At 40.9% G+C, this 12,161-nt stretch overlaps 1 protein-coding gene across 1 annotated transcript; it reads left to right on the top strand.

Moving 5' to 3' along the window:
* The first annotated feature begins 24 nt into the window (after positions 1-24).
* On the top strand, positions 25-11,668 carry NIT2 (nitrilase family member 2). Its single transcript, XM_065645977.1, has 10 exons — positions 25-96; positions 2,354-2,472; positions 5,389-5,509; positions 5,628-5,716; positions 7,303-7,396; positions 7,971-8,045; positions 8,504-8,582; positions 9,235-9,333; positions 10,377-10,432; positions 10,818-11,668. The coding sequence occupies exons 1-10, from the start codon at positions 69-71 to the stop codon at positions 10,904-10,906; spliced, it is 849 nt and encodes a 282-aa protein (XP_065502049.1). The 5' UTR covers positions 25-68; the 3' UTR covers positions 10,907-11,668.
* Positions 11,669-12,161: the final 493 nt, after the last annotated feature.

Consider the following 12,161-nt stretch of genomic DNA (forward strand, 5'->3'; position numbering starts at 1 on the left):
GGTGCCCTGGCGCATGCGCACGGGCGGGCGGCGCAGCTCTATAAGGGCGGAGCGGGGGCCGCGCGGGGATGCGGGCTGCGCGCGGAGCCATGGCCAGTGAGTGGCGGCGCGCGCGGAGGAGCCGTTGGTTCCTCTCGTGCCTCTCCTCATCCTCCCCCTCGCGCTCCCTCCCTTCCCCCCCCCAACTCCGCCCCGGCGGGGTCCCGGCGCCGGCCGGGGACGTGGCAAAAAGGGGCCGGCGTGGGGTTAAACCTGCCCCTCTAGCGGAGCCCCGGCCTCCCGCCGCGGGCCTCAAGCGGGGAGAGGGGGGCGCTCCGTAGTGCCGCCTTCCCCGCTCGCCTCGGGGCTCTCGGCGGAGTCCCCGCCGTGTCCCCCTTGGGCCCTGACTCTTGTCTGACCGTGGGGGCGCAACCGGGCCCGGGCCGCGGGCAGGCTGCTGCTCTGGCCAGTGTTCCCCGGAGTCCTCAGTCCTGGGTGCAGTCTCTGAGCCTTTGTGGGGTGTGAAATAGCGCAGGTGCTGGAGGGAGCTGCCCGCTTTGGTACAGACAGGTACCGACTGCTGGCCGTGCATCTCTCGGTACTGCCGCAACGCTCGACTTGTCAAGAAATTTGATGTGAACAAACCAGACGCCTTGAGCTTCTGACGTTTTCCAAAAAAACCCCATGCTTCACGCTGCTGCAAATACAGTTATTTTACTCGGATATGCTTTCACCCGGTCCTCGTTTGCATTGCTATAGGCTTGTCCTAATAATTGCTTTTAAAGAAGCTTTTGAGGCACCTTTGCAAGGCCAGAAGAAATCTTGGGCCTTTACAGCACTGTTGCACATTTCTCCACATTTCTGCTACTTCTACATCTCAACGTTTTTAAACAAAACTGTGGATGCATAGTACATGTATTCTGTTGTGACTGAGCTTTAATTTTGCCATTTAGCAAACTCAAAACCTGAGGCGTAGGGAAAACAAGATTGATGGTTTACTAGTGTTTTAAACACTAAGGGAGGTTAAAATTTTTCCTAGTGGATGCTATTTTGTTTGGATTTTTTTTTTCAAAGATGAATTTGTACTGAAATGTAATCTTTAGGTGTCCGGTTTCTCTGAGCAAAAACACATTTCATAAATATTGGAAAGTTTTAGACATATTCTTAGCATGGTTATCTACGTGGGCCCAGAAGCTGACTGTGGTTACATCTATTCAAAATCTCAGTTAAGCTTTCTTTAATCAAGAAACAAAATATTAAGAGTCTCTCACATTAAGAGTGGCAAAGTGAGCAGTTAATCATTTACTTAACTTCTGGAAACTAGTTGATTAGCTACTGAAGTGAGAATATTAGGAAAATATTCTGCCTGACTGTTCCTGACTTGTCTTCACTTGAATCAGTTCTTCCCATTTCTCTGACTGCTGAGCTGTGTTGCTTGCAGTTTTTTGTTTATCCTATAGTGATCTTTGACTGTATGACAGGGGAGTTTTCCAGAGAAGAGAGGTACTTTGACACTGGGGTACTTTTCTTTATGAAGCCAGAATGTTTTGGTTTTTTGTGGTGGGTTTTTTTTGGTTGTTTTTTGGTTTTTTTTAGGGAGATTGTTCTACCTGATCAGGATGTGTTTTCCTACAGTCCAAATTACTAGGAGGTTTATGGAAGGAAGTCCAAGGGTTGTGCACAAAACTTTATCGGATCTCTTCCACTTGTGTAGTTCAAGAACCTACAAGTAAAAATCGTGCTTAGCCACAGTAGAGACAGTGTTGATAATGCTTGCAACTGTCTCTTGGCTAGAAACCAAATTGCAAGTGTTATCTTTATTGGTTTTTATAGCCATTTCCAAGGCTAGGTGTCATTTGATGGATAAAAGCAAACTATTCCCATATTTGCTGCTTTCAGAATGATCCAATCGTTTAGCTTGCTGGTGGCATTTTAGGACATGCAGTGTCCTTCAGGTGACAGGCGCAACCAAAAGGCTCACAAAGCCTGTGGGAACCTGGGAATGAAGAAGCAGGTCCAGGTGATTAGTGGTCTTCCTTTCTGTCACATGGTATTGTATGTTAGAAGTTGGGCTGGGTACTGCCTAGGCTAAATATATTACTAGCAGGTAAGCTCTGTGATCTTCAGCCTGAGCAGAGTGATGGCGATGTATGGTTCCCATTAGCAAGCCTAGGTTTGAATGTTCTTCCTTTGTTAAGAGACCATTTCCAGAGTTTGTAGACAGACTACAAAATGAGTTGGAACTGGTTTGTGTATATGTTAATATATAAGCAACTTAATTTTGTTAAATGCTCATTAGTGAATTCGAATTTTGAAGAGTTTTTCCTGGGGGAATTTTGCTGACTATTTTTTTTTCTTTCTTTTCTGCCATTAGACTTCCGCCTGGCTCTTATTCAGCTTCATGTATCTTCTGTTAAATCAGGTAATCTTCAACGAGCCTGTGGACTGGTGAGAGAAGCAGCAGCTCAGGGAGCAAATGTTGTGGCTCTACCTGTGAGTAAAGATCATGGTCTGCCTAGCACCTATACCTCAAATCCTTGGAAACTTCTTTCTAGTGTTATACATATTTATTTTTCTTTCTGGGTAGCTTAGATACTCTGTGAGGCTCCAAAATAGGGGAGAAACAAACAAACAAAATAAACAACAACAAAAAACCCCCAAACAAAACAACAACGAACCAAACAAACAAAAACACACAAAAACCCCCAAACAAAACAAACAAGCACAACAAAAAAAAACACCAAAAAACCCACCAAACAACCAACAACAACAACAACAAACAAAAAACCAAACAGGGGTTCTGTCTAACAGCACGCTTGCAGCACACTTTAGAGAGGGAAAAACAGGAAGAAAAAAGGTAGTTTGTCTTTTTGTGATATAAGGTTCTGGTTAAGTTTTTGCTGGTTTAAATCCCAGGCAATTCCATCACTGGTATGTTCTGAATTCACAAAAGTGACCCTGTGGTTTGAATTTTTGCAGACGCCTTCCATGCTCGAAATGTAGGAAAAGGTGATTTTCAGCTAAAGCATATTGATATGAAGATGAAAGAAAACAGATATACAATGATTCTCTTTGCCATAATAATTCCAGATTGGGTAGTACGTGAGAAACAAATTAGCCTTAAGATGTTTCTAGCATGTCATTTGTGGCTGAGTTATGATTAAAACACATTTCTCTTGTGAGTTCCTTGTGTGGGAACATAAATAGCCACTTAAAACTACTGATCATTTCTGATTAATTTTTGGACTTCAGCCATGATAACCATGCTGAATTTTCACACAGGTGAGTGCGCTGGCAACAAGGTGACCTTCCCAGTGCAGCTTTGAGCTTTTTTCATCTCCTCCTGGGGGTACATATGTTACCCCTGTGCCCTACAGCATCTAACTCAGGAGTGTAAAGTTCTCTGGGTGAACTTCTGGTCTGAATGTTTTCCACACAGAATGTTTTCCCTCCTGCCATCACAGGCAAAGTATTAAGCGACCTTCCCAGCTCCTCTGTGCTAACATAGCTCCTGTGTTAGAAACGTGACCTTTGATTATTCTGGCTGTGCCTCCTATGCTTGGATTATCTATTATTTGCTAGTTTCATCATGTGTACAAACTTTGAGTTTTCTAGACCTATTTAGTTGAGATACCCACTTTGCTAATTATGATTTATGCTTTAGAAGTAAAACTTGTCAAAAAAGGGCAAGTTTTTTCGCAGACTTATGGGTGGTAAATTTTGTATTGGCATTAGGACATGGGCATGAAATATTCTCTTCCCTCCACGTTTTTGTTTTGTGTTTCTTTTTTTTTTTTTTTTTAAATTTAAAGTCACACTACATAAAGAACAGTAGTAACTTGCACTGACTATATAATCTACACCTCTGCAGAGGCTTATGGCAGTTTTCCTGTGACATGTTAGCCTAGAGATGTTAAACTTTTTTCATTTCTGAACCAGGAAAAATTGTGACAGAAAAACAATTTTTAATGTTTGTGGATAAAGAAATAAAACCAGAATTCATTTGGATCTAGAAATTGATAAAAAGGCAATTCAAAGATCTGTCCCTGTGTTCTTACCACTTTGGAGAGCACAGGACCAGGTGATCTGTGCAGACAGTCTGCAGTTTTGTTCCAGTGTCAACTTATGAACAGCCCCCATGTGCTGCTGCTGCAAACTTGCACAGAGCTCTGCCCATTCTCTTGAGCCCATGGTTTCAGTACCAGCCACGTTGACGCTGCAAATGGCAACACGAAGGTGGAGGCAGCTGGCATGGCTTTCATTTCCTTGTTCAGTCCAACTTTCAAAAGCCTGGGAAGCTCATTTGACAACCTGTGGAGACTTCCCTTCCTGCCTCTTCCCTCTACAAAGTCTGCTGTGGGTTAGCTGGCACCTGCTGGCCCGCTGTCTCTATATGGGCCAAAACCATTCATCCAGTTTTGGTTCTGTTATTCCAGTTCAGTAGAATCTACTACAGTTGTTACAAAGTTTGCTTGAGCAGTTAAAACATAAATGTTTATGGTGCTATTCACAGTTTCTTTCTTTTTTTTTTTTTTTTTTTTTTTTTGGTGGGGCATAGATCTTATTACAATTTCCAGTGAGCAAAGGTAACAATTGAAGCAGATGCTTGGGCTGGAAATCACTTGCCAAAAAGTAGGTGCTGTTACTGTTTGATAGCCTATCTGTGGCCTTCAGCTGTACTTCTTTAGGGGAAAAAGTGTTGGGGGGGACAGAGAGGTGTCTCACATCCTCACAGAGTTGGCAAATACAATGTAGAGTAAAAGTTCTGGATATTGTGGGCATCTCAAATACCATTAGCCACCTAGTTCAGGTGCCTAGACTGCTCTGTTAATCATGGTGTCTAAAGATTACATGTCTGGTTCTGAGGGGTAGCAAATCTTTAACTAGAGCCTAGGACAGAAGACACTGTTGAGTTGTGAGGAAATGGTGTTTAAATGATTGTTTTAGATAAAGAATATATCGTTTTGAGAAATGCCTGCTTTTGCAGAGGTCCTTTTAAAAAACAAATAAATCATGGGCTGTGGACGAGCATATGCATTTCACAGTTTTGAGAGGATCTATTTAGCTTGTAACTGGTCAAATGAGCTAGGTGGAGCTTGGTTCATTGTTCTGATGAGAACATCCCTTATCATCTTCCTAATTCTAGACTGATAAACGTGCTAGCCTTGCTGGGTGCCGCTTGCTTGATACTCCTAGCTCATGTTCTACTTGTCACCAGCACACCCACTGCATTTTCTGTAATTGTTAAGGGCTCTGTGGCCTCCTGGTATTTTCTGATTTGCTTATTGAGCTCCTGTAAACTCTAACTAAAGATTGTATGAGAGCATTGATAGAGAGAAGATTGCAAGGTCGAGTATATCTCCTTGTAGTGGTGTTACTGGATTTTTAAATTTATTTTTCTAACTCTAGGAATGCTTTAATTCTCCATATGGAACTCAATACTTTAAAGAGTATGCAGAGAAGATCCCTGGGGAATCGACACAGAAGCTCTCAGAAGTTGCAAAGGATTGCAGCATATATCTCGTTGGAGGTAGTTTACTTGTAGTCACCATCTCATTGTGGGAAAAACAGGCAATGTCTGTTAGTGCCATCGGATCACAATTCCGTATAATACAGTGGGGGAAATCTTTGTTCTTGCCTTTACAAAGGATCCATTCCGGAAGAGGATGGTGGAAAGCTGTATAATACATGTACTGTCTTTGGGCCCGATGGTGCTATGTTGGCAAAGCATAGGAAGGTAAGATGGCACTATATTGTTACTAGAAGATTTCTCAGCAGTGTTGCACAAATTATTTCATCTGTCTAAAGGTGATGTGAATTAGTAGAATCTCGCATTAATGATGAGCTAAGTACTGTCAGTAAAATTGCATGTAATTTTTATTTGGGATATGTAAATGCCCCTTCAAAAGGTGGTCATAAACTTGTTCTGGATGAGGACAACAAAATGCAGAAGGCATAACTGGCTTTTCCCAGATGCTGGGAAAACTGTGGTAAAAAGTGAATACCGATCCAACTCATCTGTGTACCATGGTCTAGGTCTAAAACATAGTGCCTCTTAAGTGGGATCAGGGTTTTCCCTCAGGTTCCCAGTGGATTTAGTGCTTCTGTTATCATGAATACTGTTCTTTACATAGTCTGTGTGCTATATATACGATTAGTGCAGACAGCTGAAGTCCAGATTCCAAAGTTAAGCTGTATCTGCTGTTTGTGGTGGATGCTTGCTTACTGTCATCTTCCACCTGGACATTGCTTTGTGCCTTTGTAGAAACTACCTTCTTTTCGTAACTATAGAGTGTAGCTTCTGTTAATCTGACTATGCATACAGGTATCATTCCTTAGGTGAACAACAGCTTATTTCTTTCAAGGAAAAACAAAAAAGAGAATGCAAAGTTACTTGGAACAAATGAGGTGGTGCAAAATACCTCTGGGAGCAGGTATTAATTTATTCTATTAACTGATTCTACACTTCGGTACGCTATTAGATCACTTTCTGAAGTCCAATGTTGTCTTCCATCTGTCATACCACACCAGTCTGCAAGCCCAGTGGTTGTTTGTAGAATGAGTGCAGGCTTGTATTGCGTAAATATGAATGAATAGTTGTATAAAACCAGCTGTATTATTAGGAAGCTCTGGTCAGGAATAGACTCTTGTGTTGCAGGGGAGGGATAAAGACTGTTTGCAGGGGCTAAGAGGCATCTGCAGAGCTAAAGTTGTGGGAATTTTAGGACTAGGTGAAGGTATTTTCTGGAGAAATTTTGCAGGAATGGGGCTGAAATAGTAGAAAAGAAAATATCAGCTTCCTTAACATTCTTTACAATCATCCTGGCAAACTCAAGACATTTTATATGTGTTCTTTCTTTTGCAAAATTATTCATTAGATCAAGATATCCAGCTATTTTGCAGGGATTCTTTCTGCGAAGAAGATACAAAGCCATACTACAAATTAGTTGTTACATTTTTAGCTATTTTTAACTACTCTCTATTACTGCACGGGAGAAGGACAGGGAATCATATTTGGTATGCAGTATAAGTGTTTGATATGTGCATTACTTGGGTCACAGGCATTATATGTGTTGTTTAAAATGGCTAGTCTTTTTTTTTTTGTTTTTCTCCCCAAAATAACTTTAGACATGTATGAAAAAAACCAAGAAAACTGCTTTAAATCATCTTTAGGAGATATCACAATCTTAAGGAATATTTAGGTGGGATCCTGACAAAAGAGTAGTCTAGGTAACAGTAACTAGAAAACATGTGCCTAATAGAGGCTCAAATACCAAGCAGAGAAATTGTTATTAATTGTTATTATTCATACTATAATTACAGGTTCATTTGTTTGACATTAATATCCCTGGGAAGATACAGTTCAAAGAGTCTGAAACACTGAGTCCAGGGAATAGTTTCTCCATGTTTGATACTCGTGAGTATAAGACAAGCCCTCTCTTTAAGGAGCTCTACCACAATAACACTACAGTTGTTCTGGAATTCTCTTCCCCCTCCTCCTCCCCAGCAATGGATTTTTAGACTATCAGATTTATATTAGGCATTTGACAACCATGGCAAATATAGTTTAAATTGTTCCAAATGTGTGGGTCATTTTAAAAAGGCAACATGATTGCAAAAGGGCATGACTGTAGTTTCTTTAGTCCAGCGAAGCTTTCTTTCTTGAAAATAAAATAATAGAAAAACCTGCGGCTAATTGAGAGAGGAATATATTATGCAGAGACCTGATATAACATGATTTTGTGGAAATGGCTCTTTTTAAAGGGTAGATAAGATTGCTTCTCCCAGTCTTCCTCTCATAATGAAACATGAATTCTCCACCACAAATACCCAATGCTTGTTACAGGTAAAGATACACAGTTAAATATAGCTCCTTTCGTTACTGTGGGACATATAAAATAGCAGCTGGCAGGATGGCTACAGAGTCTGGTGGTTGCTTTTGTGTACTCATAATAGCGATATAACCATTGTCTCTTGTGTTTTGAGGACAGCATACTGTAAAGTGGGCCTAGGCATCTGCTACGACATCAGATTTGCTGAGATGGCTCAAATCTATGGACAGAAAGGTGAGGCTGGGTCAGCTAATGGAGCATGGTTAGCCCTGAGGCCTGAGCTATGCGGGGTGGTTTCAGAGTGGTACGTACTGGGCAGTCTGTGTGATCAGGCAATCTTGTCTTCATCCAGTAACACAAAATGCATCTTGTGGCCAAGACTTTGTTATTCAAATGAGTGTCCATTCTCCTTGAGTAAAGTAACAGTCATTTCCTGATGCACATTTGCTGATGGAGTGAGAAGACACTACATCCTCAGGCTTGGTAATGTATCACAGGGCTTCGCCAATGTGATCGCTTGGGTCACGCATGGACAGGCTCTGTATGGTTCCATTTTGGCCAGGGTTTGGGAAGTACTGAAAGAAACCTCGCTTTGAGTCTCAGTGTGAAGGGCTACTCTAGGCGAAACCATCTTCTCCCTAATGATGTCTGGGTTCTAATTTTATCTGGGTTCTAATTTTCTTTTAACAAAGGTTGCCAGCTGCTGATATATCCAGGGGCTTTTAACTTGACAACGGGACCAGCTCATTGGGAACTGCTACAAAGGGGAAGGTGAGAACAAAGTAACAGCTTATCCCCCTCTTCCAGAGGGAGTTTTAGCAAGTGGAACTGAATGGTTCTTATGTTCCAAATGACACTGTGCATCAGAAGTGGTGCTGCAGGGCCGCTCTGCTACTGGAGGTGCACCATTACTCAAGCCTTGCATGGGACACCAAAATGGTTTTGCTGTCAAGGAGAAAAGAGGGGAAGGCTCACGCTTCACTGCTGCCAGTGCCTGTGCAGTTATGCCCTTTCGAGAGCCTTTTCCCCCATGGCCCTGTAAGCACCCTTCACACACAAACTTCTAGACAGAACAGCCAATAACCATTTGAGAACTGCTCTAGTTACGGATAGAAATAGACCCTGAGATTCCTGAGTGCAGTATCATTTTTTCGTTGGGTCAGCTTTAATCAACTTTGCTACATACTGAATTAACGTGTAATTCATTCTACCCACTAACTCTGGAGCAGGTGCTAGAGACTTCTCTTTCAAGGCTTTGCTTTCTCTGACCTTCATGTCATTTACAGTTTTGGCTAGTCCTTAGGAGGATATATAGCTTGCCATTCTGAGTGAATTCTTTCTCTTCTGCTTAGTCAATTGGCAGTATAAAAAAATTCTACTCACTTTTTTTCCCCCTTCTTCCCTCATCTTTCTGTGAACACAGAGCTGTTGATAATCAAGTCTACATAGCTACCGTATCTCCTGCTAGAGATGAAAAAGCATCCTATGTTGCCTGGGGACACAGCACTGTAGTAAATCCATGGTGAGTTCAGAAAAAAAAAATTAAAAATCCATCTTTTCTTGGTTAAAAAATATGTTTACCTTGACAGTCATATTTCAGTCCCACATTTCCATCTACTCTTTATGTCATAAGTTCTTGGTAAAAAGCACCTGAGACTTAAGCCTACATTCTCAAAATCGTTCTTTAAAACTGACTGAAAAACAAGAAGGAAACTAAAACTAGTTTAACAGTGTGTATTCTTTTTGGTAACAAGATACTTAATACTAATATTTAGCATTAGTTAAGCTGCTGACCTTTTCAACTTCTCTGTGAAGTTCAGTTCATTATGGTAGTTCTCTGTGCAGAACTGAAACAGCTTGCACAAAACTATTTCACTTCCTCAAATGAAAACACTGCTTTGACGTAAGAAAGAACAAGAAGAATGTCTTCAGCTAGATAAGACACATTCTGATTTAAGCAGAAGTCACACAGGTGCACAGGAGGTAAAAGCGACCAAATCTTCAGGCAATTATTTTTCTTTTAAATAAATCCACTGAGAGTTCTCTTCCAGGTGATTGCAAAGTAAGAAAAGCTTTATCCTCGTCTTGAGCTTATAACTGTAGATGATGAAAGCAGTGACAGAACACCTAGCAGGAAACATGATAAATAATGTTCAGTAGCTCATGCAGAGTAAAAGTATACTCCTAGTAAAAGCCAGTAGGATCTGAAAGCAGAAAGTGTTAGTCTTTGCCATATATAGCTGTCCCTGGCGAAGCTCTTTCTTTCTGCTTGAGGTATCCTACATGCTGCTATGCACTGGTTCTCATAGTTGCTCTTATGATTCTTGATCTTTGGAAACACGCTTATGTTAAGTATGCATATGTCACATATAAAATGTGCCACATATAAAGCCTGGAAGCTACCATGCCAGAGTTATAAATTATGATGCTATTTTTAGGACATCCCTGTCTTTACAGCTGTAGATATCAAGGGTAGGAACTCCCTTTTGCACAAACAGCAGCAACTGGACTGATGCCTTGAGGCTTCTGTGTTAATGCTGTGAACAAATGTGCTTAATTTTGCAGGGGTGAAGTCATAGCCAAAGCTGGGGCTGAGGAAACAGTTATATACACAGATATAGGTAAAGTGTTGTGGGTTTTTTTGTTTGTGGTTTGTTTTTTGTTTGTTTGTTTTTTGTTTTTTTTCCCTGCTTGCTTTCTTGAGTAGAGGTCATGAGACTAAGGAGAGACAGTTTAAGTCTGCAAGCTTGCAGATGTAATTACAGATGATGCAGCATTCCCATCCCTTCTCAACTTATGCTGGAGTAAAGCATGGACAAGCAGCACTTGACTATACTCTTCCAGTTTCCTTGCTTTTGAGGAAGCTGCCACCCTAGGAAAGAGCAAAGTGGCAGTGCCCTACAGACCCGTTCTCTGTGAAAGCTGCTCTTTTCCTGCCGCACCTCAGAGGAAGTCAGGAGCTTTCATTTTTGACTGTTCTAATAGCTCTTTCTTCCTCTCCTGCAGATCTGAAGAAACTTGCAGAAATACGTCAACAGCTTCCTATTTTAAGCCAGAAGCGTGGTGATCTCTATGCCGTAGAGATGAAAAAGTGAAGCTGGGTGAATAGGGAAGGTTCATGTGGCACAACGGCTGCTGCTTTCGTTTTCAGAAAGACCCCCTTACTTGTTGCTCCACGATCTACTACTAAATGTGCCAGTTAACTAAAAAAAAACCAAAAACCAAAAAAACTCAGTGGTATAATTCTAAAATTGATTCAAATACAACTTTTACATCTCTTCTCACACTTCTGTATTTTACAGCTGGGATAAAGATGGAGCTGAAATCAGTTCAATGCAGTAGTAGTTAATGTTGGGTTTTATGCATCATGTTTTAGTTACCTTTTTGGGATTTTTTGTAGAACATAGAAATGGAAATCTTGGTCTCTCTGGATATCCTCTAGTCAGCTTTGATATTGTGAATTATCAGGTAATCTAGAAGCATGACTCTTTCACCTCTGTCCTTTTTAGTTGTACGTGCCTTAAAAACTCGGTTTAAAGTTTCTTAAATGCCGAACTTCCAACTTAGAAAGCTTAAAATTTAACACACTATGCAAAATGGGCCAAACTCTGCTCTGTACTAGAGATAATGTAAGATGCCACTGGACAGAACTACTACTATAAAAGAGTCTGGTGAAGACACTGATTAAGTCTTTCTGCTCACAGTCTCCCAGAAGACAGGTACTAGAATTGCTCAATATTTAAATGCATTATTGCTACTGAAGGCAACTCCTGTAAGGCTGCATGGGAAACACTCTTTACTTCATTGCTTCTACTGAGGAGACTAACAAACTGATTATTAAAGATGGCTTTAAAATACTTATAAATTTTTTGTTTGGTTGATTGTTTTGCATTTTGTTTTGGTTTTTCTTTTGGTTTTTTTTTGAAGGAAGAGACCTTGGTACTTCTAATGTTTTTTTAAAAAGAGAAGAATTTGCAAATGGCATAGTGAGTTTTTTTTCTCCTTGGGATGAAAAAAAAGCAGCAACTCTAGCTATCCAGCCTTTACCACTAGGGTTTTAGTTTTCCAGCAGCAAAAATGATAAAGCAAGAAAGTTAAATGAGACTTCAAAATACAAAAACGGGAGGAGGGAGATAAGGTTTTTGTCTTGCTGTAGCTAACCACCAGCTTCCCCCCCAAACACCTTACCTTTTTATTAATGTTCAGCCATCTGCCTCTTCCCACAGCTGTTCTTGACTTTTTGTTTATTTGTTTTGCTTTAATGTCCTTTTGGGTTCTCTGAAATGAACTGGGTGTATATTTTATAGAGGAAAATTAATGGTTAAATTGAGGCAAACCCTGAGGCATCTT

The sequence above is a fragment of the Caloenas nicobarica genome, chromosome 1 (genome assembly GCF_036013445.1).
Source record: "Caloenas nicobarica isolate bCalNic1 chromosome 1, bCalNic1.hap1, whole genome shotgun sequence".
In the NCBI taxonomy this organism is placed as follows: Eukaryota; Metazoa; Chordata; class Aves; order Columbiformes; family Columbidae; genus Caloenas; species Caloenas nicobarica.